The sequence below is a fragment of the Fimicolochytrium jonesii genome (assembly GCF_025526975.1).
Source record: "Fimicolochytrium jonesii strain JEL569 chromosome Unknown EV422scaffold_1, whole genome shotgun sequence".
Lineage (NCBI taxonomy): Eukaryota > Fungi > Chytridiomycota > Chytridiomycetes > Spizellomycetales > Powellomycetaceae > Fimicolochytrium > Fimicolochytrium jonesii.
Window position 1 is genome coordinate 1291452 of NW_026515668.1, and position 24875 is coordinate 1316326.

Below are 24875 nucleotides of genomic sequence, written 5' to 3' on the forward strand. Positions count from 1 at the left end.
ACACCCGTGCCCCCCGACCGAGTTTTATTAAAATGCGGTCAAATGGTCATCACGTAAGCATGAAGGCGACGTGGGGCGTGGCTAGGCAGACATCACTCGTTCAAGGCAGACATCACTCAGGTTCCCAAGTTAGGATTAGGGTTATGGTTAGGGTTAGGGTTAGTAACACCCCAGCCCTAACCGGCCGAGCGGAGCATGTTGTTATGGTAGGTTAGTTACCCAAAAAGTCATCAACTTTATGTCGCTTATTATGATAAGAATATGATACGATATGACATGATATCATATGATAACAAGCATTCTGGCATCTTCACTGGCTCTCCCACAACGAAGGGAAGATCACGGGTGGGCATGAAAACGACGGGCCAAATGTCTGCCTAGAACGAGTGATGTCTGCCTAGCCATTCCCGGCGACGTTGGTACGCGTTGGAAGGGCGTACCCAGCAACGCAGCTGATACTCTTACATTCCACGTACAGTACTCTTACATCCGTATAGAGTAGACTTATCAATGGAGACCCTAGACCCTTGACTTGTTTGTACTTGTTAGCAACTCCTATGTTTCTCTATCCTCTTTCTGCATCTTTAGTTTGAAGCTTTGTTCAATTACCCAAAAAAAACAAAAGTTTTATTGAAAAATACACTTGCCCAATCTGCCACAACTGGACGCCCTGAACTTCGTTCCAATGGAGCAGAATCTCACCTCTTCCTGGCATGCAGACGGGCGCAGAAAGACGGGTTGATGAGAAGCTTTTTTGCATCGGAGGTAACGAGTGTGGGCGATCGACCGTTTCCAAAGCCCGATTTCCAAACCGATCGCTCGACGCGTGTGACGTGCCTGACGTCTTGCGTGAGCTCACAGCCTCGTTTGGCGATCTGGCGCTTTCTGCCTCATAAAATGCACAGGTCTGCCGTCAAGGTCCCTCAGTCATAATGACGTTCGGCTGAGCTCTCCGCAACATACTGTACAACATCCACCTGCTTCGAAGGCCGTCGCCTCATTCCCAGCACCAACACAAACCTTTCGGGCCGTCGCTTCTTGTGTCTTAGCTCACTCGTCCCCTTTAACGAGCAATTGCAGTTCCAACCATTCCGACCACCCCGTCATGGCGCCCTCCAACAATGACCCCGTCCCCCTAACCGAAGCCGAGCTAGCCACCCACTCCACCGCCTACAAGTCCCTCCGCGAACGCAAAGGCCACTTCAACGGCGGTGAGCACGACCGCGATGTCGACGGGTACGGCGGCAAGAAGCACATCACCATGAAAGCGCTTGCAGATACGCTGGGAAGGAAAGGCACGCCTGCGATTAAAATTCTGGAAGTTATGGGGGCGCCCGATGAGATTGTGCCGAAGGTTGGGGCGTCGAATGTAGGGCCGTTGGATGCGGCGGGACCGGGGGCGATCTCGAATGCAATGCCCGGCCCTGTGGTCGGTGGTGGGGAAGTGAACGCACTAGGCCCTGGGTCGGGGAATCCGTACTTCATCATTTATCACTGGAGAGGGCGTCATGTACGTTTTGTTTGAGTTTGTGTTCCGTCTTTCCCTGTGCATCTAGCAGTCTTCTAACATCTGCCCGTTTCTTCTTCTTTCTTCTAGGACTACCTTTGGTTCCTTGTGGACGGGACAGAGCACGAGAACATTGAGGGTTACGGCTGGTATGCCGCTGGCGACTAAATGAAAGACCAAGACATCCTTCCCCCATTCACTGTCGGCAAATGACAATCCATTGACGAAAGACCATCTTTTTCTGTTACGCGAACTTCATGTATATATGTATGTAAAGAAATATCACACCACGATGCATCATGCAATGCCTTCTGAACCCGGACGGAAAGGCTCTTCTTACGGAGAGTGATTTGGAGAAAAGCAGCTGCACTGGGTAAAGAAATCAGTGAACTCGAGCTCATTCCTCAAGACGGACCCAAATTATATCATGCCTACGCGTCCGCTGCCCAGCGGGCCAGCGCTGTCAGGCTCCGAGTTGTTCCTGAGTGGACATGACTTCGCTCGAGAACGATTGACCAACGGAGTCCGGCGTTGGCGACGGCGAGCAGGGTGGCCAATTCACCGCAACGGTACACCTTTTGCTATGGCCGAGCCAACGTCTCCTCATTACGTCGCAGTGGCCCTAACCCCAGCGGATGTTACAGCCCTACTATGCCCCCGTTTCCGCATCAATGTAGGCCAAATACCAACACCAGATCCCGTCTGCGTTGCCTGCGAGCCTATCCCAGTGGGGTGGAACAACAAGTACTTCCGAGTCTCTGTCGTGAGCGTCCCTGGTGCCAACTGCGGCGGCGATCAAACCATCGCTTCTTTCACAACGACGTACATCTTGCGGGTCAGCAATGCCAAGTCCTGACCTGCCGCAAAGATCATCAACGAGGTTGCCGCCTTACGCTACGTCGCTACAGCGATCAAAAACCGCCCCGTACCAACGGTCGTGGCATATCAGGTCGTCGATCCACTAAAACTTGAAACTGGCGAATTCCATTGGATGCTAGTGACAGAGATGCCCATGGACAACCTGCAAGACGCGTGGCCAACCCTCACGCAACAGCAAAAAGAGGCCGTGGTCGACCAGCTGGCACGCATCGTCTGCGAGATGCGCAAATGTACGTTTGACCGCATTGGGGGCTGGACCCTCACCAGTGGCGGCGACGGGGAGGGAACAGAAGCGCTACCTGCCATCGGCCCATACTGGACCGGTCCACTCGCATCTGTCCCACGCAATGATAGCGGTGACTTTCCAAACCTTAACCAGCGGTGGAACCGTGGTCCACATGCCACCGCCACCGATTACTACATGGCCGCCTTCGACGCGGCGTCAGCTTGCCTCCTCCCCGTCCATCCGGCCCTGCACGACCGGATCATCACAGCCCGCGCTTCTCTTGTCCGGCTTCTCGGCAGCCTATACCAGAGCCCCCCACGGTGATGTACCATGGCGACGTGGCCTTCAGGAACGTCCTCGTGTCTCTTCCTGCCGATAATGCTAGCGTCCCCGGGAAAATTGCCATTACGGCGCTGCTGGACTGGGAGTGGAGCGGAGCGTTCCCGGCGCCGCGCGAATGGGCGTGTGGAATGCTGCTTCTCGAAGGCCATGAGGAGGACAATACTTGGAGCGTGCGGCGATTTCGAGAGCGGGTTCAGGACGCGCCGCTGGCAGAGGACGTTCGGACAAAGTATGAGGCGATCGAGCATGCTTTGGACGCGATGGAGCTGTGGCATGATGATCGAAAGGACGGGTTTGTGCGGAAAGTGCAGCAGAAGATGGATGCGATTGTGTCGTTGGCGGCGGGTGCATCTGAATATATGGGGAATGGTGGAGACGGCAAGTCTTCTGCAACATATTTAGAGTCATTCACATTATAAGCTTGGTTCGCCGTCCAAGACCCTAGGTGATTCCCAAGGAATGTCAATTACCCGAAACTTGCCATATTGAACCAGTGGTAAGGTACCTGACTCGAAGAACAGTGCGGCATGGGTGGCGCTCAGAGACCAACTCCCGCTGATACGCGTCCGCCCGTTCAACCCAAAAGCACGAAATATATGGTATGTTCCCAGCACAGAGGAGGTCGCAAAGCTTTAAGAGACAAAAAGGGGAATACAGGCAGCATGATGAGGTCATTTTCGTATACATATATACCCTGTAGCCTTCCGCCCCCTTCCCTCCTTTCCTCCATGTGTGAGTGATGCGAGGACATGGTTTTGTGCATGTATAAGAGGTTGTTTCATTTGGGAGGGGCCCATTCGTCTCACACATCCCACACCCCACACCCCACATCCACCACGTCCCCGTTCCTCGCCTCATCCCCACCCCCTCTAAAGCCCCCAACGCAAACGCAAAGCAGAATCTCCCGCCTTCCCTCACACCCCTCTTCCCTCTTCACACAGTACAAAACTCAATCGTCCAAGTCTTCCTCATCCACAACCTCACCTCCACCGAAACCGGCTTCCCACCCAACAAATGCCCCGAGTCAAAAATATCCAGCTGCGACGGACGCGGCGGGAGCGGGTGTTCTGGCGGGCCGGCGCGTTGCGGTGAGCGCGGCGGGAGGGAGGAGCGGGATGAGGATGAGGAGGTGGATGTTCGGGATTTCGCGGCGGGGGAGGGGGTGGAGCCGGCGGCGGGAGGTGGGGCGGGGTTTGTGTCGTCGCCGTGGGTGAGGGGTTTGGTGGTGTCGATTGTTAGTGGGACCGCAGTGTTTGCGGGGACGGCTACGGGTGGTTGGATGACCTCTGAGCCGGATCCGACCTCGGAAGCGGGGGGTATGGTGATGGAGGGTGGTTCGACGGGGCTGGTTCCCGACCCAGATGACGATGAGGCACCCGCAATGGGATCATCGGACATGCTATCAACGAACTCAGTGCCGAGGATCGTGTGCAGGTTATTATCGCTCGATTTGGTTTTCCGCAACCAGTGCCCGGCTTTCTCCACAAAGCTCGGTCGCCGGCCGTTAGCCACTGAGCTGCGGCTGGACGGGTCGTCGGATATACTTCGGCGGCCTCCGAACACGCTGCTGCGGCGGCCTGATTTAGGCATGGCGCTCATGGATTGCCGACGGTGCGCTGCGTCGGTTTCGGCAGACTTGGCGGCACTGTTGCTGTCGATCCGGATGGTCATGGTTTCCCACCAGCACTTTCGCACGGGTCGCTTGAGAAGTAGGTGCTGGTTCAGATGGTGGTTGTGTACCGCTGCGGGGGTATCGGCTTGTGACACCTGCGTGATCAAGGATGGAGCAGCTGCTCCTGCCGAGCCTGCAATCGTTGCTGCAGCACCGGAGGCGGCGTCTCCACTCTGTTGTTCGCCGTCTACCGTTGAGCCATTGGTAGTCGTCGAGTTCTTGGCGCTTTCAGAAGCCAAATTGACATCGGCTTGAATGTCAGCTTGAATTTCCTCCATCTCACGCATCTTGAGCATGGAGACGCTGGACAATTTGCATTTGCCCAGCTCAAGTTCTCGGAAATCCCAGTTGGTACCGTCATGCTTGAGGTCGTCAGAGAATAGCTGCAGGGCGGCGACCAGCTGCCGTTTCATGATCTGCTCCTCCATTTCGCACACGACACGTTCGCGTTTGGGGAGTTTGGTTGCTGACCGTGGCGACGAGGAGCTATCACTCGAATCGCTCGGTGCGGCTTCTTCGGCAACAGGCACTGCGGCGGCCAACATTTCACGTTCGCCCTTCTCAAACAGATCCACACCGTGTTCCGCGTACTGCTTGACGACGTTCCGCTGTTTGATCAGCTGCTCGCCACAGGCTCGCTTCACTTGCGTTCCATCGAAGTGCGAGAGATGGTCCTCGACGTTCACGATATGGTTCTTGACATCGGCCATCTCGACTCCTTGACTTGACCCGACCATCGGCGCGGACTCCGAGTGGTACAGTCCCTTGGAACTTGCCCGACTGAAACTGTGCCTCACTCTCCGTTTGAGATTTTCCCACATCCCGTGCAACTTTTCGTCTTCGGGATTGCTCAGAACCGCCCATTTTGGGATCGGGAAGAACTCGAGTTCTTCCCTGAGCATGATGACCGAGTGAATAGGCCGTACGGACAGATCGGGATGGTTTTCGATTCTGGGGGTCTTTTCGGGGCCGAGATACGTTTGCCTTGATTCTACGCCGGTAAACAGCGTGACGATGGAGAGTTTCAGATCGGATAATCTTCGCTTGAAATTGAAGGGTGCTACTATAGATGCCCGTCGCTTCTCCGTTTTGGGTGCGCCTGCCTGATCTCCGATTTCCTTCTTTGAGGCGGAGATTTCAACGGGCAATGGGGAAATTCGGTCCGAGTCGTGGCTTTCGTCATTCGTAGGAGGTGCAATGGTCACTTGAGGAACCTCAACTCCATTAGGGTCTGCTGAGTCGGGTGCGGGAATGCAATCGCTACCAGCAGCTGCTTCTGCCTCTCCTTTCTCTGCGGCCCGGTTGGCTTCTTGAATCTGACGCTCCTTTTCTTCTTGCGCAGAGACCATGGCATCGTGGTTTCTATTGAGCACTTCTCGGAAATAATCGAGTAGGAATTGGAAGAGGCGGGGATCGAAATCGAGAACGCACATCTTATGACCTTCGATGTGACTAAGATCCATGCGCATGCTGTCTTCGGCTGGGCGAAAGACGGCTGGTGCTGATGAATCGGTGCCCTCCTCTGCACTTCCCTCGACCCCATCTTCGGAATCTGTGTCGGATAACGACTCCATGTCATCCTCGGCGTCAGGGTTCGGTTGGGCACCCGATTCGGAGTTGTAGTACTTGTGCCATTGGAGCGCAGCGGCTTTACTCAGAGATTGACCACCACCAGCGAAGGATGCACGTTTGTTTTGTTTTTGTTCGGATGCTGTTGCGCCGTTCGAAATATTATCCCCATTCGTCGGTGTTGTCCCTGCAGCGCCAGTAGTATCTCCGCCCGTTGCACTAACTGGCTGGCGTGACTGTTCACTATCACTGACGCGCCTCGCCTCCAAAGCCTGCGTCACTGCGCTTTGAGCCGCTGCCCTGGCCGACAAGCGAAGTCCACCTACGGTCGTCGATGCATCCCGACCGGTGACGACGGAGAATAGCGGGACGAGGCCGGTCGGAAACATTGTCATCAGGACCGAGTCCGGGAACAATCCCAGGACTGCTGACGATACTCGGAAGTGGACATCGCGTAGGCTGAGAAAGACCACGTCCGTTGGCGCTGCCGACTGATAGGAAAGCCCCCAGCCGCCTCCCCGGCTATTCCGCATCTGATTCTATTCCGCGGCGTCTGTATGGGCTTCTTGAAGGAATCCTTTCGTTCGGTCGTGGGAAAATGTGCGAAGGCAATCAAATACGATGCTCCTGCAAGAAAGGGCGCAGTGTCGATGGGGTTGGCAGACGATGGAGATGGAGTAGACGGTGAGGGCGAGCACAGGAGAGTAGCAAACGACAGACAGCTTTGAGTATATGATACGCTAGCGAGGGCGAGAAGGAAGTGTGGGGTAGGGCTTTGGGGGGAATAACTCCCTGGTGCAAGTGTGAGGTTATTATGGTGTTGGGGTTTGGACAGGACAGGCCTTCGCGTGGAGCCCCCTCTCATCAGAGTCGGTCTCGATGTCAAGGATGAGATCCGCTCGGATGGGAGCGGCCTAATGAACTCCGGATGGGGGCGCGGCGCTCATTGACGCGAGAGTCACACTCCTAAATTGAGTCCTAATACTGTAACTTAAGCTCATGGTCGACTGATGTCATGAACTCTCCTCTTGGCCGTGTTCTCAAGTTACCTCCGAGGCATATCAGACTTATTAAAGCCTGCGCAACGCTCACGTGATGAAACCCACGTGATGGAACGCTCTGATTCAATTACTCCCATACTTCCTGATTCAATTGAGAATACAACGTTTACAAAGTAGGGTTAGGGTTAGGGTTAGAGTTAGGGTTAGGGGTGGGGGTTAGGGTCTCGATTCAATTTAGAATACAGCGTTTACAGCATCACAAATCTGCCACATAGTAAGAATCTCGCGGCGGCAAGCTATCGTTTCAGAATAGCTTCATTAATCGCTTCATACAAATCAATGTGGCTCATCCGTGGGTGGCTCAGCGGCGCCGTGTTAGATATGGTGGCCGCGATGGCCGCGATAGCGCGGGATATGTCGCGCTATTGCCCAGCTGCTCTTTCCCCCCTACCCCCTCTTTGCGCTCACCACCTCCACCAACGGATCCCTCTCCCTCTGCTCTCCTCGACGGACGGCGAGCTCTCAACCATCACCGCCGACCGCTTTGACCGACGGCTCCCTGCCGCCAGCGCTCCCTGCCACGGCTTCTGCGGTTTTCGACTCTGCCGCGCGGGTCGCTGCACTTGTGGCCGCCGGTGGTTTCCGTCCACCGGCCACCCAGCTGGCCATGTCGCCCAGAGGGGCCGCCCAGCCTTCCGTGCCCTGTCAGCAGGGGTGGGGGGGGGGGGGGGGTTAGCATTTGCCATCCATCAGCAACCGGCGCGCGCGGTCTTACCCCTTGATCCTTGCCCACGGCCGTGATGTTCGAGGCTTTCCCGTGCAGAATGGTCCACATGATCGTCCAGCGCGCAACGTTGACCTGACTGGTGGAGTACGTGGCCGGGAGCACAGGCGCCCCCTTCGCATCGCGCTCCCCCACCGTGCCGTGAATAATCCAGCTGGCCATGCAGCACAACAGAACCCCGCAGGAGTCCATGTCCTGCTGGCGGGGGTGCGACACATAGATGGGGGGGGGGACGTGGGCCCACCTGCCGGCATAAACCCACAGTGGATCATGTACCGCACCCTGCCCATGATGCGCCAGCGAATGTCCTCGGTCCATGCGGCCGCGTTCATTTTCCCCGATCGCTTGCCGAACATGGAGTCGTAAAAGTAATGCCGGCCATCCGCCTGTTATGGACGACGCGTCCATACCATGCGCTTACCTCATGACAGCATCCCAACAGTCAGTCAATGTCAATTCCCTGTCAAAACCTGACATCTGCCAAACCTCGCAGCAGCACGCAGCCGCGCTACCCCACACCTGCCACTGCCTTCATTTCTCCACGCAGCCGCACGTAGCCACACCTCCCAACACTCGGCGCTTACAAACCCTTCTCCATACTTCCCCACGTACCCGCCGACAGCCTCAGCGTAGCCACCCCATCCCCAGTCTTCTGTTTCTATGCTTCCCCACCCTTGGCGCTTCTCTTGGCTTCCCTCTCATTCCGTACCCTTCTGCTTCCCCACGCTTCCCCAGCCTTCCCAGAAAAACATAAATAGCCGCCTCCCCTGAGCTCCCCACTTCCTGATCCCCCAGCAGATCAACACCAGTTCTTCCTAGTCTTGTTCTAGTTCTTGTTTCGGTCTGAATACCATTACCTGTCAACAACCTGCACCACAAGTCGCCTCTATTTCCATCGGCTCCGCCCATTCATAACACCGCCCAGTCATACCAGTACGAGGCGAAATGGTTGCGGTTTCTGTGGAGGATGAAGTGGGCAACGTCGGGTTCTGCTGGCGACTGTGGAGGGGGCTTGTTAGCGCGGGATGTGCGGCAGTGCCGCGAGAATGTACGGCACTTACCGGGTGAATGTATGCGGGAGCCAAGCACCCCTCCCCAATCAGCAGCGCCTCGCCCGCCGTCCACATGCGTCGTAGGGGTTGCCCTGTCTCCCTCTGGGTCACGGCCGCCGACTTCGCCAGGGTGTCGACGTACGTGTATATCGTGGTCAGCGACAGCCGATTGCTTGCGCTCTTTGGCCCGCCGGCCATGTTCCCCACTAGGCTGGCCATGTCGGGCGCGCCCATCCACCCGCTCCCCGCCTCCTTCAGGTTTGGGTAGAGGCCAAGCACGGTCGGCGGCAGAGTGAAGGGGCCGACGTCGCCATACTGGGCCAGGCGTGCGCACTCGTCCATCACAGCCTGTGGCGGCATCCAGAAGCCGGGCATCTCGCCGTGGCCGGTGGCGCGCGCATAGGGCACCACTGAGGCAGGCTTCGGCAGGCCCAACCCCCTCTCCACCTCCGCCCATGACTTTGGACACCCTTTGCATTGAATCCGATGCTCGTCAGCGGCGCCACCTGCCAGTGCTCGCGCGCCTCGGTGTTGCCAAGCAAGTACTCCTCCCCTTTGGCCAGTTTCGGTGCGGCCAGCTTGGGTTTGGGTGCCCGTCGTTTTGCCTCTCGTCTCCCCTGCGCAGATACCCCGCGTTAGCGCAGCACCGCGGCAACGTCCACTCACCCAACTCATACCTGCTTTGCCGCTTCCTGCATGCGCGCGTAAATGTCATCTGCGACGCCCCTGTAGCCTTCCCATATGCGGTCCGCCGCCTTCCCCAAAGTTGCCACGTTTTGCCTGATCGCATTCTTGCCCCCTTTCCCGCCATTAGCCTCTGAGCGCGCAAGCTTTTGAATAGGTGCATGGTTTCGTCGAGCAGCTTTGAGGCCTCGGGGCCGCCTGTGGCTTTGTACCTCCCCTTGAACCCTCCGTGATAGTCCGCCGTTTGGCGGGCCTGGGTCAGGCGAAGAGATAGCGTGGCCATATCCTCCGCCCAATTCCTATCCCTGTCCGACCCCTCCTCGTCCGACCCCTCCTCCTCCGACCCCTCCTCCTCCGCGGCTGCAGTGGGCCTGGCCCCCTTCTCGGGGGGCGCTTGCTCCGGCTCCCCCTCCTCTGCGCGCTTGCGCTTCCCAGCCTCAGCCTCCCCCGGCGCCTTCTCCGCTGCCTTCTCCGCCGTCTTCTCTGCCACCTCCTCCCCCACCCCCTCCGCCGCCTCCATGGCCACCTTCCCCGATGCCCCCTCGCCGACCCCGCTGACTGGGGAGCCAGAAAGCGCCTCGATCTGAGCAGCCGTGGGCCCTGCCCCCTCCCAGCCGTTCTTGGTCACGCCGGGCACCGATGCCAGCGGGTCCCCGGGCCTTTCTTCCGCGAAAAGGTCGTCGATGCTCACGTCCTCGCGCCGACGGAGCTGAATGCAGTCCCAGTACAGCGAGAAGCTTGCCACTTCCTCCTTGCTTGCGGTCTTGCCAAAGGTGTGGCCATACAGCGAGTACGGCGGCCAGCCCACGACAAGGAGGGGGTTTGTCAGCGCGCGGATCAGGGCCAAGGCGTGCGCCTGATGTCCCTGCCGGATGCACTGTTGTACTTGTCCCGAAGTGCGTCGCGGAGGCCCTCTCTGTTTTTCCAGATGGGCACGATGGGCGCCAGGGGTTTGCCTGCGCGGGGTGGGCGGAGCCAGAGACGACTTGGCTACGAGCGCTAGCGCGGCGGGTGACGTTAACGCGGGTCACGCACCTTCTTTTTCATCCCCGTCTTTTTTAGCCCTGTGTTTTCTCTTCCCCCCATTTTTCTCCCCCTCAACAAACAGGGAGCCCACGTAGGTGTCCACAGCACGCCGGGCTGCGCGGGCGGTGTCGACGGGCTGCCCCATCAGGTCCCCCGCCACGATCCGCGCTGTGTCGTCGCAGTCCGTGACCAGGTAGCTGCGGCCTGCGCTCCGAGAGGATGCAACGATGAGTCGGAGGGGCTCGCCGGCCAGTCTGCAGATCTCGACCAAGCTCTGGGCGGCTGTGATGAGCGCCCCCTCGGCGACGACGACGTCCGCGATGGTCGCCGATATGCTCCCCACGTCGTCGCGGAGCGCCCTCCTGTTGTCGGGGTCCAGCTGGTCGACCAACGCCCGCGCGAGGCTACGTTGTGCGCTGTGGCCAAGCAAGTTGGCGGTCCCGGGCCTAGCCTCCGCACCGGCAGCCTCCCTCATCCGCCCCATGTCGACGTCGGCCGTTTTCCGAGCTTCCGCCATGTCCGCCATGCTCAATGACCTGAACCGATCAGCGGGGTCGCCCGCCCGTAGAAGCTGCAGCATTCGGTTGACCATTCTTGTCTTCTCTTGCTGAAGGATGCGTTTGGCGGACTTTCCACTGCGCTTCTTGGGCGCGGCGCTCGCCCCCTCCTCCCCAGCCTCCTCCTCAGCGCGCCCCTCCTCCTCAGCGCACCCCTCCTCCTCCGCGTCGCCCTCCTCCCCCCCTTCCTGCTCATGCTCGCTCCCCTCGTCGCCGACGGCAAGTAGCACGCTGGTGGCCATGTCCGCCAGCGCCTCCTCGCTCTCGACGTCAGAGTCGGAGCCATCAGCGGCCTTGTCGGCGGCCTCCGCCACCTTCGACCGGCGGGCCGGCATCTAGAAAAAGCAGTGGATATGCATGTGTCGTTAGCGCCCGCGCGCGGCAGTGCCATATATATGCCCGCTCCACACACCGCCCGCGGTAGCGCCTCCCCGCCCGCGCTATCGCATCCTTATGGCGAGTCTGTGGTGAGGCTATATATATATGCCAGCTGCACACCCCCATACCTCGCCGGCCGCTTCCATGTTTGACCGGCTAGGGCCGGGCGCCTTTGCCGCCGCTTGGCTGCGAGTCTCCATCTTTGTGTGGGTGTGTGGGTGCGCGTGTGTGTGTGAGTGTGTGTGGGTGTGTGTGTGGGGGTGGGTGTTTCTCCGCCTTCCAGAGCCGGCCGCACTTAGCTGCTTAGCCAATCCGCTGGAGGTGGCGCAGTCGCGGCGCAGCCGTGGCTTGCCGGTCACATGTCCACACTGCTGCTGTGATGATCGCCGCATCTCCAGGACCACACTGCCACACGAAACGTCAAGCGCTTGCAGCGGACGACAGCCCCCCGGCCAGCGCCTCCTTCCAGCTCAAGCCCGGCAACTCACACAGAGCACGCTCCGACAATGCTCAGCGCTGACGAGGTGAGTGGCCGCTGTGTAGCCGTGGGCGTCTCTGCCGGGTGTTGACCGCCTGATCCCGCAGCCCATGCTGAGCACGACCGCCGCTTGCGGGAGGTCGACCGGCATGGGGTGCGCTGTCTGGGCGTGTTTGCTATCCGCTGATCCCGCCGCCCATGCTGAGCACGACCGCCGCTTGCGGGAGGTCGACCGGCATGGGGTGCGCTGTCTGGGCGTGTTTGCTATCCGCTGATCCCGCAGCCCATGCTGAGCACGACCGCCGCTTGCGGGAGGTCGACCGGCATGGGGTGCGCTGTCTGGGCATGTTTGCTATCCGCTGATCCCGCAGCCCATGCTGAGCACGACCGCCGCTTGCGGGAGGTCGACCGGCATGGGGTGCGCTGTCTGGGCGTGCTTGCTATCCGCTGATCCCGCAGCCCATGCTGAGCACGACCGCCGCTTGCGGGAGGTCGACCGGCATGGGGTGCGCTGTCTGGGCATTCTGCTGTGCCACGTCGATGGTCGCGATTGCGCGGGCTGAGCTGCTAACACCTTCCCCCTCCCCTTCCCCTCTACCGCGCCGCAGGCCACGCCACCCGTCCCACCCACCGCGGTCGAGGCTCTTCTGATGGGCATGGGCGAGAGCCGCGCCACAGCTATCTTCGGCGACACGGTGGCCTTTTTGTATCCGCTGCTGGTAGACGCCGGCCTTGCCGCCCGGGACGCCAGCCTAGAAGACAAGGCAAAGGCGATTGGCCTTTTTTCAAAGAAGATCAAGCAAGACAGCCCCACCCTTTGGGGTTGGTGGATCAATAGGCCAACGCGGTCCCGTCACCAGAAGAAGCGCGCCAAGCACCACATTGGGCTCCAGTCCGGCATCATTGCCGCAATCAGCGATGGCAGTCTTACCACGGCCGACTTCTCGGTGGACCCCCAGCCCTCCGCTAGCCGCCCGGCTGTTCACATCGTGGTGCCAACGCCCGCCTCGTGCGATGGCTGGGAGGGCGAGATGGCCTATGCGGGGTTTGGGAAGCGGCCGGCGAAGGCAAGGGGCCTGGATGGGCTTGAGCAAATTGAACCCCGGGGGGGGGCCGACATCTACATCCGCGACGAGCACGGCGCCCTTGTGGCCACAATCTCGTACAATAGCGCGGGTCGTCGCGAGCATGACCTGCGGCTGGGGCTCATCGTCGAGTCCTGTGGATCCCGGCCGGCTCTGGTTCGATGGAAGGCTTCAAGGGGCACAATGCACGCCGCGGGGCTTCGTCGTGGCGTCAAGCACTCGGGATATGCCAGGGGGACGTCGCACTATTCAATGAAAGGAGGGGCTGACATGTCGGCAAAGAAGTTTCTCGTCGCCACGGAAAAGGCCTTCACCAAGCGACTGCTGCAGGAGCTCACCAAACGCAACCCCACCGCGGCGGCCTACCTGATGATGTCCATGCCAGAGGTGTACGGCCCACACTCCGATGAGTTCGCCCCGCTGTTCACCACGACCAACTACCAAGTGGTCGTTCACTCCGACCCGTCGGACGACGGCGTAGCCGGCAAGCTGAACCCGCACACAGGCCGCGCCGTATGGAAGCTGACCCCCAAGGAGGAGCTTCCGGAGGAGCTTCAGGCCCGCAAGCTATGCACGCAATGGGTGGCAGGCTATGCCGCCGCTCCGCCAACCGTCGTCGGGGAGTGGATATTTGCGCTGCCAGAGCAAGGCTTCTACTTGGTGCTGCAGCCCAACTGCATGTGGACGTGGATGTCTGACAGGCTCCACGGAACGCCGGTGCTTGACGCGTCCGGCGGCAGTCGCCACACGGCTGTTGTGACGCTGCCCCTGGCGACGGCCGCGGCCATCCGGAAATACGGCCTCCCTGATCAAGACGAATAGCCGCGCCACCCCCAGCAGCAGCGGCCCCCCCTCGTGCGTAGATGTGGACCTTGACTGCGTAGATTTTGTAGACCTTGCCTGCCTTGCCTGCGTAGATTTTGCAGACCTTGCCTGTGTAGAAAGGTCCCATCAATAGGCGAGTTTGGCGCGCAAGAGTCCGATGTGGCGAGGGGCTTGCTCCAGTAGCGCGGGCGAACGTGATGGACCGGACCTCGCTGCGAAGCTTCGGCGGCTGGAGGCCCGAGCTGCCCGTCCAGACCTTGCCCAGCGTGTCTCCGTCCTGCGGGCGCCACAATGACACGCACACACGTTAGCGCTGGACTCGTGACGTTAGCGCGGGCGTGGGCGCTAACGCCTGTGAGGCCGCGTTAGCGCGGGCGTGGGCGCTAACGCCTGTGAGGCCACGTTAGCGCGGGCGTGGGTGCTAACGCCTGTGGGGCCACGTTAGCACGGGCGTGGGTGCTAACGCCTGTGGGGCCACGTTAGCGCTGGCGTGGGTGCTAACGCCTGTGGGGCCACGTTAGCGCGGGCGTGGGTGCTAACGCCTGTGGGGTCACGTTAGCGTGGGCGTGGGTGCTAACGCCTGTGGGGCCACGTTAGCGCGGGCGTGGGTGCTAACGCCTGTGAGGCCACGTTAGCGCGGGCGTGGGTGCTAACGCCTGTGGGGCCACGTTAGCGCAGGCGTGGGTGCTAACGCCTGTGGGGCCACGTTAGCGCGGGCGTGGGTGCTAACGCCTGTGGGGCCACGTTAGCGCGGGCGTGGGTGCTAACGCCTGTGAGGCCACGTTAGCCCGGGCGTGGGTGCTAACGTCTGTGAGGCCACGTTAGCGCGGGCGTGGGTGCTAGCGCCGGCGTGGGTGCCACTCACCGTGCCCCGGGGCTCCGCGTCTGCAGGCCTCTACATGGACGTGAGCAGACAAGTTCCAGACCGCCAAGACCGAGCTCCTTCTTACAATTGCGCACAATTGCGCACACTTCCACCCTCGCACATTCAAGGCAAACCCCCAGCCAATCTCTGAAAGCCTTCAGCACTTCGCAGGTAAGCGGGAGTCCAGGATCCTCCTCGAGAGCAGGCCCCTTGCTCGGCCCCCTTGATCTGACCACTTGCCTGCACAGCACAGCACAGCGCGGCACAGCCATCATGTCATCACACCAGGCGCTCCAGGGGCACCTGTGGGGTGGCTTCTTTACGGGAGCAACCACACCACGGCGGAAGAGGAGGAAGGTTACTCCGGCTACCCCGCGGCTGCCCATAAATCTGCCAGCCGCTGTGCAGACACCTTTGCAACCACCCCCGCGATTCGAGTTCCCACCTTCTGTCCATCGCCACTTGCCCCAAGCAATTGCAGACATGGTTAGCGAGAGCTCCGGCGATGAAGACGGGCAGCAGCAGCAGCAACAGCAGCGAGGGCTTTCGCCCGTGGACAGGGGTCTGCAGCGCCCACCGAACCTCCCCGCGCCCATCCCTTTCCGTTTTCCCAGCACACCGGGTGGATCCCTGGTGTATGAACCCCCGCCACCACCACCAGCTCAACGACCCCGCCCGCAAACACATGCCAGCACCAAGGTTTCGCTTCACCGAATCATCCAAAATCACAATCAAGTCCAAAGGGAGCGCCTGACAACGTTCATCGCCGATGTTCACGTCCTTGCGCGCCACACCACCTTCTTTATCAAGTACTACCTTGGTGAGTTTTTGAGGTACACTATACTGTATATTTCCCATAAAACAATGTCCTGACTGCTACATCTGCCCACCCCACCACAGCTGACCATCCTCTACACGATTTCCCGGACATCACCGACAAGCACATCAGTGTGATGTTTGAGCTGCTCAACAATCCAGGCTACAATGGCAATCCGCTCATCGCGCAAGAGTTGCGTCCATGGGTTCAAGACTACTGTAATGTTCACGGATTTGCCCCCATCCGCATGCGAAATTGCCAACAGACCGCAGCGTACACGGCTACGAGCATCCTCACAAACCTCAAAGTTAACGTACAAGAGCATTTCATGCAAATGTTTCTGCGCTACGTCAATGAGAGGCTTGGTTTGAAGCAAGTCGAACGGCATCTCCGGAGAGCGCAGCGGCGACACTATTATCGTCGTGTCTGTCAATTTACAAAGTACGCGACGTTTGAAGAGTACCCAACCGAAGAGGAGCTTGCACGCCTCACACGACTTGAGCAGACCGTCCTCGACGAGTTATGGGCTCTTTTTCCTCCCCAGGATGAGCCGCTTGCGTACAGCCTTGCGGTGGACGCAATGCCATATTTAGGTGAGTTAGTATATATCCGTCCCCCCCCTCCCCGCGGGTTCCGCTTTTGTCTAATCATGGTCCGCACCTGCCTCGCCTCATCACAGGTGCCTATTGTGAGCTCTCACGCCTCTATGAGCGCCGTGGAATGCGGCTGTTTTCCGCTATCCCGCTGCGCAAATCTTGAATCCAGTCATCTGTTCGGATCGACACAAAGATCCTAGGCACTCATATCCTGGGCTTGAGCCAAAGTCGCATGGGGAAACTTACCGATGAACGCAAGCGGGAGCTGTGGGGGCAGTTTCTCAATGTGAATGTAAGTTAAGTCTGTATCCCTCTGCGCTTATTTCAATCACCTCGCTGAATGACGATTGGAGGACAAGGTCTTCAAGGATCGAAAGAAGCTTGGTCTCAAATTTGATGGGTCAATCAGCACAAACGGGTATTCCGCTACCACCCACTTCAAGAAGCCAGGGCTCAAGTACGGCCATCGCGCTCGGAAGCGCAGCAAAGCCCAAATGCAGGAAGAAGTCAAGCAGCTGTATTTTGAGCACCACATCGCCGAACTAAGGGAGGCTCCAAACATCGTCTGCATTGATCCGGGCAAGCGTGACCTCTTGTTCTGTCGAGACATCAAGAAGGAGCGGCCATTTCGGTGCGTTTCAGTTGATTACTACTGCCCTGCTGTCCCCGCTACCCCCCCCCCCCCCCCCCGTCTCCGCCCGCCAGCCCCCCGTCTCCACCCGCCAGCCCCCCGTCTCCACCAGCCAGCCCCCCGTCTCCACCCGCCAGCCCCCCGTCTCCGCCCGCCAGCCCCCCGTCTCCGCCATCCCCGTTGCGGCGACATTCCGTTGCAGCGTCCTCACAATGCACCACCCCATATCAGATACACATCCAATCAACGGGCGGTCGAGACAAAGTCTCGGTACTTTCAAAGAGACATGAGAGAGCGAAAGATCAATGCCGGCATCGCTGAGATGGAATCACATATTCCATCGCACAAGAGCATGAACATCGAGGCGTTCTCAGCGTTCATCGTGGATTACGAACATGCGGGTATGATGTTCCACTTCAACTTTGATTTTCAACTTTGGTAATACATGGGCTGACATCTATATCCCAGATCCCGCCCTGGATGAGTTTTACCAGGATAAGGTTCACATAGCTCGCAGATTCAAGGCGTTCTCACTGCGGCAAAAGTCTGAGAGCAAGCTCATCAAGGACATGCGCCGCCTGTATGGAAAGCATTTTTCGGTCATCTTGGGTGATTGGAGCGACGCTGGAAAAACCATGCGCTTTCAGGAGTCATCAAAGACCAAAGGGTGAGTGACCATCATTGTTTTTTATGTATTATAATACGCTCACTCATGGGGGGAAATCAGATTCCGCACACTCTTTGCAAGAAACAGCATTCCATGCTACTTGCTAGATGAGTATCGAACGTCCTCCCTGTGCCCAGACTGCCACGGGCGTGTGAAGAAAAACATCCGACGCCGGCTGTCACCTCGGCCGTGGCAAGCTAGAAAGGGAAGAATGGAATACGTCCATGGATTGGTGGGTTGCCCCAACCCCGAATGTATCAACCAAGACTGGACGCCGTTTGAGATTCCTGGAAGACAACCACTACGACTACGGATGAAAGTGCACAATCGGGACGTCCTAAGCACCAAGAATTTCCTCTCGATTGTGCGTTCGGTGGTGTTTGGCAATGGCCGCAGACCAGACGCATTCTCCCGTAACCGTAGGTAGTCTAGATTTCACCCCATCCCATTTTCCGTGGGGGTTATCTGCCATCCACATCATTGTACCTCTGCCTGAGGCGTCGCCGATGATGGCAACTTGTATTCCCAAACAACATTCCAGATCCAGCAAGCAGGACACTCCCCAGTTCGGGTATATTGGCAACCGCCGCCGTCAATGGGAAGGAAGTGGGTCAGAACGACGACGGCAGGACGGGTATCAGTCTCCTCACGACTTTCAGTGTCATCTTGTGAGCCATCTTGCGCTTTGTACCGTAACAGGGGAGAATATGAGAATATTCCCACCTGGTGTACTCGACACTAGCTCGACAGTCTTTGATGGAGTCACACAGCGGTGGACCATCTCTTGACAGTGCGTCAAAATCCGTCTTGCTGGTTCTTACAGGTTGGCGAGATAACTCAACAGCGATGGAGAACCGACGCTCGAGCCTTAGAGAACTGCGTCCGCCGCCGCGCCTCACGATACAAAAACCGAATGTCACTATAGAAATCCTGCACGGGTGTCCGTTGTGCTGGTATTCACAACGAATGACGAAGGCCCAAAGTGAATGAATCACAAATGACAGGACCGGAAGGAAAGGTCAAAATGAAATTCGTCGAAACAGGCCTTGGATTCTCTCTCGCTCAATAAGAGAAACAAAGTCTGGAATGCATCTGGCTGTATCTAGTGTCAGCAGAGATCATTCCTGTCGGGTGCGAACCGAAATCTCTTCAGAGCCTTTCTTTGATGAGCGCAGATCCTTCGACAACTTGGTAGACAACTTTGTATGTAGAATGGTTGCACCTTAGTGGTTCCGAAGTTTACTCCTGTATATTACATGGGCATTTTGTCCAAGGTGCCCCTTGCGGATAGCGGTGAGGCGGCGCTTCAACCTCTGAGTGAGCATTTGTGTGGAATTTTGTGCGCATCGGTGTACTGCCGAAAGCAGCCCGAAACATGCCCTGCACCCAGGCATCCCTCCCCACGAAACATATACAGAGTAGGTCCCTGTGCCAGAGCGGAGTTTGAACCTTGATTGAAGGAAGCTCACATGATGAGGTCTCTCACGTTGACCGCAAGCTGGCTGACCACGCAAAACAATTCGAAGCGCTGACCAAAACAATCCAGTGCGATCACCGCATGTGCCAAACCGACGTTCGTCCTGTCGGAAATGCGCCCACGCCTGTCGAGATACGGCGCCGTAAGCAAAAGGCCAAGCAAACAGGGCTTGCCTGTTGCTTCTGTGTTCCTGCCGCGTTCGATGATCGAATCCATCACGAGGCCCCACCGTTCACCTTCCTTCAACCACTGCGTAGTCAACTTTGCGAGTGGAGGTCCTGTTATCTCTCTGTGCATATCCTCTCTACGACATCCGGCACTTTGAAATCGAGTGTATCCTATCGTGAGGCCACCGCGCAATGGCGCATTAGGTATGTGTGTCAGTCGGGCATGTACTCGGAACTTTCGTCGGTGTCTTGGACTGTGGGAAATTTACTTGGGAAAACCGGGCTCATAGATTTGTTGAAACCCTCAGTGGTATTCTCCTCGGACCCAACACCTCATATCATAGAAGCCACGAAACGGCGCAGTTTTGTAATATCTTCCGCAGCTATGGTTCTAACACTCGCGAGTACTCGCAGCTCGCCCAGTCCTGTGGACTCGAGAGCGGCAAAGTATGAAAAGGCAGAGACATCAGTAAAATACAGGACTTGGACCGCAACTTCGTCGCCGGCGAGAAGTTCACTTATGCGGCCGACTGCCTCCTCGGCGGCTAAAGTCACCGTTAAGGTGCCCACGACTCCGAAATCTGTCAGTTTCGCCACATCGCCTCGGACGCCTAGCCCCGCAGGCGCAGCCCAGATGTCCAGGGAAAGGAAGACGCTAGTCAAGAAGCCGTCCTTCGTACTGCCGGCGAAAGTCCACCTCCCCCAGCCACCCATTCCGCTGATGAGCCAATTCGCCGTGCCAAAGAAACCATTGGGCCCTCGATTATCGATCGCCGCCGCCGCTGCCGCACCACTTGCGCAATATTCCCCGCCTAAGACCGCGGGATCGTCCTATGATATTACCACCAGCCCCAAAATCACCACTGGCGGCCCTAAACATTCCGCCGCGAGACTACCTCGATCACCACCAAAGCAACCGGTCGTCAAAGTATCTCGCTATCCAGTCCCATCCCCACCCTCTTCGCCGCCTAGCGCAGTCAAAAGGGTATCAGCTTCAGCCCCCTCATCCCCTAACACAGGCATGCGAAGGCCTTCCATATCAGAGATGCGAGTCATCCCTGAACCACCCGCCAAATGCGTCCGCTCCCTTTCATCCACCTCATCCCACGAACTCAGCAAAACATCCCGCTCCTCGTCGATCAGCACGGCAGTAACGTCGCCAGCAGCCGCCCGGAATGACATGTCGCCAACACCCAGGCCGATCACCGACTACGCACGTTACCTGCACCAGACCATCGAACGCGGCGAATCCATCTTGGAAAACAACGAGATTGAATTGCTAGCGCTCGAGCGGAACCAGTACCGCGACTCGTTCCGCCGCGCCGATTGCGAGAGGAACGTGTTGCTCGAGTACATCATGGCCGAGCAGAACCCGAATCAGAAGGAGAGGCGGAACAACAGCAAGAACGCCGTCTCCGAAAAGGCGTTGGCCGATCTGCGTAAAGAACTCGCGGAGTCAAACAGCACCATCTCGATGCTCTCGCAAAAAGTCACCGAGCTGGGCGTGCAGGCGCGAAAGGACGCTACCACCATCGCCTCGCTTCGCAATGACTTGACCACCATCCGTTACGCTGAATGGGACTCTGGCGTTGAGCTGGAACAACATGCCACCGTCCAGTTGAAGCGGCGCGGATCGAGGTCTCCGTCAATGGCGAGGAAAGCGTCTGCGTCGGACGATGGGCCGGTACAGGTCACCGTCAGTCGGGGAAACAGCCCTTTGCTGTCGCGTAAGCTGACTCCCGAACCTGCGACGGAGAAGCCTCAGCCGAAACCTCAGGCTGAAATCATCGTGAAGGAAGAGAAGAATGACGATTGGGTCAGCTGCTGGGATTCCTCGGCTGCGTTTGCCCATCCTTTCATGTAGTCCTTGGAAACTGTTACATACACAGGGTGAGAAGACGGTCACAGTGTCGAATTATCACCAAACCCCGGTCTCACAACATCTGTTCTCTCAGGTTACCATAGCCGTGCCACCCCACCTGCCCCTCTTCATTCTCCGGACGTAATCACCAGCATCAGTCTTGGCCCTCTCAGCGCCCGTCATCGGCTACAAAATCAATCCTGGATCATAGGGGATCCACCTTTTTACTTCTGGAAGTGCAGTTTCCTTGTTTTGCTTTTTTGTTGAACAGGAGGCCTTACTCGAAAGGGCCTCATATCAATACCCTCCCCTTACCCCTCAACGTATACTCCTTTACTTTTACTGTACTGATAGTGATACCAGGACCTCATAACGCACTGTTGTACTGACTACATCAATACATAGCACTTTCTTTTTCTGTACTCTTGTGATAGCGTACATCATGGGGTTGGAGAATCATCAACTTCCCAGCAGCTGCAACTTTGTTCATAATACATTCAAGTCCTCAGAGGGAACGAACACTTGCTACACTGCGTGTTCCTTCAGATCGCTCAGGGATCCGGTGGGCATTAACGGGCAGTGAACCTCATCAAATTACTGGCTGGCCCTAGTTAGCTTCGCAACCTTCTCGGCTCTTTCCCGTGTCCACGGCCAGGCTCAAATCTCTAATACGCCGCGTCCGTTGTAGCCCGACAGTTCTTGCCCCATTCATCTTCCTCCCACTGAGTAATGAGAACATATATGATCACCCGACGTGGGTTTCGTTGGCACCATCTCGCGAGAGCCAATTGGCTTGTATCGAGGCCCACATCAAGGAAGTGAATTGTTTTGGAAGATCCTGAAGTAGGGTATGAGCAGCGTACCCCCATAGGGTCAGCTGAATGTACATGACGGGTGGCTGCTGCCACCACCAGTCTCGGTGCCGCTCAAGGGGTGTTAATCCCCTGCTACCACCCGCAAACAAGGGAAGTTGGGGCATTCGACCCAAACACGAGTCAAGGTTGATAATTGCGTGTCCACGTATTGATAGCATAGACTGTCAGTAAGGCTCAAGAGCCCTTCTCCTAAAGCGAGCAGCCTATACCGGGACAAGAAGTCGTCCCTTGTTCCATCCAAAGGTATCGTGGTCGCCGGTGTGGGGGTTGTCTGGAGGACATGTGAAAAGCACACTGTCCAGGCGGGAGATGGCGAGAATGGTGTGGTAATTGACCCACGGCCTGAGGATTCAACCTGCTTGGTAACCACCTTGACGTCCTTCAGCCCTGAAAAGCGGTCGGAATGATCGGTGAGAGTTCGGACGAGTAGGTCCAGCTGGTCGTTCGAGATGTGCACGCGGGTGTAGAGGTTTTGGAGGAAGTGGTTGGTCATTTCTGACAGACGGCAACCATGTTCCCTGAGCCATACTGTCTGCTTGGTTGAAAGTGAGTGAAAAAAGCTCAAAGGGAAGATTCGGGGTGTTGAAGCCGGTCATAATGCTGTGGTCCCTCGGTTGACGTTCCAGGCGCTGACTTCCGAGCAGATGTCAAGGTCCAGTGGGTGGTATAATGTGATCATCGGGGCAGAGCAATGCCAGTCGCTCCCAAGTACTCGTCGTTCGATCCATCGACCTCCGAAATCAGGTCGACCGTAGCGCCTGTGAGAATATAAGAATCAAGTGAAAGTCATTAGCACTACCGCTGGTAGTTGTACTGTAGTTGTCCTTCTTGTCTTTGCAACTGGCGGACGACGAGACTGTTGAAAGACAAAGAACGCGTCTTAATTCCCATCACGTGCTTTTGACTTAAACTCATGGCCCGCGTGTCGACGGTATAGGGAATCTCGGCAAGGCATCCAGTGTTTGAAAGGCCTCTGGAAAGTCGACGAAGCAGACGACGTCGGGAACATATAGGCACGATGAAAGTTAGTATCACACCCGCAACACCACAAGGAGCAGGAGCGAACGGATGGATGGACGACGGTCGAGGGGCGGCGTGCGTGCGCTGGCAATGGATGGATGCATGAGGGAGTGGCTGATGGATGGAAGTCGAATTGGTGCATGGAATGTGAATGTGGACAATGGCACGGAAAACCTACGACCGGCGCAACAACGAGGACTACCGAATGACGGCAGAGCAAGGGACGTGACGACGTCGGCTATGGAGTGGGAGGCTGTAGCTTACCATGCAGATTGCATTTATGCTCAATTTGTGCAAACCGGCTGGGACGTCGAATTGCATTGCCATAACGACGAGTGGGAGGACAGAGCCAGCTAGGTGGACGGAAGAAGGAGGGAGGGCTATGCCGAAACCGTGAACGCCGAGGGGATACTATTGACCGTCGAGCGGAGACTGATCGTTTCAAATTCTCTTTGTTACCAATTTACAGTTGAACATTGCTTACCCCGCCCTGGGCACCCAGAAGACCATCGAGGTCGACGATGAGCGCAAGTAGTGAGTATTCCTGTCGAATTACGCTCAAAGAGGATATTGGGAATCTGGAGCTGGGTGGTGGGAAAGTGTCGAGAAGGCATGTCGATCTGACGATTCGCCTTGTCCTTCGCTCAGCCGTATCTTCTACGAGAAGCGCATGTCGCAGGAGGTTAAGGGAGATGCCCTCGGTGACGAATTCAAGGGTTACATCTTCAAGATTACCGGTGGAAACGACAAGCAGGGTTTCCCCATGAAGCAGGGTGTTCTTGAGGCCCGCCGTGTCCGTCTCCTTTTGTCTGCCGGCCACTCTTGCTACCGCCCCCGCCGTACCGGTGAGCGCAAGAGGAAGTCCGTCCGTGGATGCATTGTTGGCTCCGACATCGCCGCCCTTGCTTTGGTTGTCGTCAAGCAAGGTGACGCCGACATCCCTGGCTTGACCGACACTCAGGTGCCCAAGCGCCTTGGACCCAAGAGGGCCAGCAACATCCGCAAGATGTTCAACCTCACCAAGGATGACGATGTCCGCAAGTACGTCATTCGCCGTGAGATCCCCGGCAAGGGCGACAAGAAGGGCTACACCAAGGCCCCCAAGATCCAAAGGCTGGTCACCCCCCGTACCATCCAGCGCAAGCGTCACCTGAAGGCCTTGAAGGTTCGCCAATCCGCGAAGGTTGCCGAGGTGAGTCAATGAAGGCCATAGAATGCCGTTGGATCTCTTGTTCAACTTGCGATAAACGACAGATGAGACTAAACAACGGTTTTTTAGGATGCCGCCGAATACGCGAAGATTCTCGCTCAACGTATCAAGGAGCGCAACACCAAGCGTCAAGAGCTCCACCAGAAGCGTCGTCTCTCCTCCACCCGCAAATCCACCACCCAGGCATAGATTCGCGTCGTGACGCTTATACCGGTCATGATCATCGCATCTGTATTGGGGTTGTAAAAAATTCAATTTCTCTCTTCCATCCCTTTTGTCATCTTATTTTATCTTGGAAGGACACTCGACAGCATGCGGATTGGGGGATTCAGCAAACGCATCTTGTCGAAACGTTTCCAGCATTCAATATATCTATCTGACCCTTGAGGGCTTTCTGGATTTGCTCACTGACGAGGACTGGGACTGATGGTTGGTAAAGGCGTGGAACAACAGGGGAAGCAGAAGGTGTGGAAGCTGCTCTATGTTGGAAAGGAATCCAAAGGCCAGACGTTGGATTGAGAGGGAGGAAGGGTATGTCCTGTGCAGGCTACAGTTTGATGACGCCCGCCATTAGAAACGACATTAAAACTCAGCAAGTCTTGCAAGGGGCAATATGCCAGATGG

The 24875-nt window shown here is 57.4% G+C and overlaps 8 protein-coding genes across 8 annotated transcripts; 6 read left to right on the forward strand and 2 right to left on the reverse strand.

Annotated features, from left to right (window-relative positions):
- The first annotated feature begins 889 nt into the window (after positions 1 to 889).
- On the forward strand, positions 890 to 1811 carry EV422DRAFT_512119 (uncharacterized protein). Its single transcript, XM_053069058.1, has 2 exons — positions 890 to 1510; positions 1598 to 1811. Exons 1-2 carry the CDS (start codon positions 1106 to 1108, stop codon positions 1673 to 1675), a joined length of 483 nt encoding a protein of 160 aa, XP_052930215.1. The 5' UTR covers positions 890 to 1105; the 3' UTR covers positions 1676 to 1811.
- Positions 1812 to 2090: 279 nt separating this feature from the next.
- On the forward strand, positions 2091 to 3373 carry EV422DRAFT_563054 (uncharacterized protein; the record flags this gene model as incomplete). The annotated part of the gene is made up of 3 exons (XM_053072023.1): positions 2091 to 2342; positions 2376 to 2932; positions 2998 to 3373. The coding sequence occupies 3 exons, from the start codon at positions 2091 to 2093 to the stop codon at positions 3371 to 3373; spliced, it is 1185 nt and encodes a 394-aa protein (XP_052930216.1).
- A 383-nt stretch (positions 3374 to 3756) lies between these two features.
- On the reverse strand, positions 3757 to 6728 carry EV422DRAFT_502689 (uncharacterized protein; the record flags this gene model as incomplete). Its single annotated transcript, XM_053068286.1, has 2 exons — positions 3757 to 3885; positions 3939 to 6728. 2 exons carry the CDS (start codon positions 6726 to 6728, stop codon positions 3757 to 3759), a joined length of 2919 nt encoding a protein of 972 aa, XP_052930217.1.
- Positions 6729 to 7718: 990 nt separating this feature from the next.
- Positions 7719 to 11634, reverse strand: EV422DRAFT_502690 (uncharacterized protein; the record flags this gene model as incomplete). Its single annotated transcript, XM_053068287.1, has 6 exons — positions 7719 to 7898; positions 7972 to 8224; positions 8257 to 8324; positions 9042 to 9649; positions 9699 to 10715; positions 10752 to 11634. The coding sequence occupies 6 exons, from the start codon at positions 11632 to 11634 to the stop codon at positions 7719 to 7721; spliced, it is 3009 nt and encodes a 1002-aa protein (XP_052930218.1).
- A 549-nt stretch (positions 11635 to 12183) lies between these two features.
- EV422DRAFT_593644 (uncharacterized protein) lies at positions 12184 to 14062 on the forward strand (the record flags this gene model as incomplete). Its single annotated transcript, XM_053073570.1, has 4 exons — positions 12184 to 12201; positions 12263 to 12397; positions 12527 to 12661; positions 12764 to 14062. 4 exons carry the CDS (start codon positions 12184 to 12186, stop codon positions 14060 to 14062), a joined length of 1587 nt encoding a protein of 528 aa, XP_052930219.1.
- A 1141-nt stretch (positions 14063 to 15203) lies between these two features.
- On the forward strand, positions 15204 to 18162 carry EV422DRAFT_616375 (uncharacterized protein; the record flags this gene model as incomplete). Its single annotated transcript, XM_053073967.1, has 7 exons — positions 15204 to 15750; positions 15831 to 16340; positions 16544 to 16635; positions 16703 to 16974; positions 17206 to 17375; positions 17443 to 17641; positions 17702 to 18162. 7 exons carry the CDS (start codon positions 15204 to 15206, stop codon positions 18066 to 18068), a joined length of 2157 nt encoding a protein of 718 aa, XP_052930220.1. The 3' UTR covers positions 18069 to 18162.
- A 997-nt stretch (positions 18163 to 19159) lies between these two features.
- EV422DRAFT_19789 (uncharacterized protein) lies at positions 19160 to 21200 on the forward strand. The gene has a single exon (XM_053065265.1). The coding sequence runs from the start codon at positions 19200 to 19202 to the stop codon at positions 21147 to 21149; it is 1950 nt and encodes a 649-aa protein (XP_052930221.1). The 5' UTR covers positions 19160 to 19199; the 3' UTR covers positions 21150 to 21200.
- Positions 21201 to 22994: 1794 nt separating this feature from the next.
- Positions 22995 to 24777, forward strand: EV422DRAFT_512164 (ribosomal protein S6e-domain-containing protein). Its single transcript, XM_053069059.1, has 4 exons — positions 22995 to 23045; positions 23511 to 23575; positions 23690 to 24233; positions 24321 to 24777. Exons 1-4 carry the CDS (start codon positions 23040 to 23042, stop codon positions 24438 to 24440), a joined length of 735 nt encoding a protein of 244 aa, XP_052930222.1. The 5' UTR covers positions 22995 to 23039; the 3' UTR covers positions 24441 to 24777.
- The last annotated feature ends 98 nt before the right edge of the window (positions 24778 to 24875 follow it).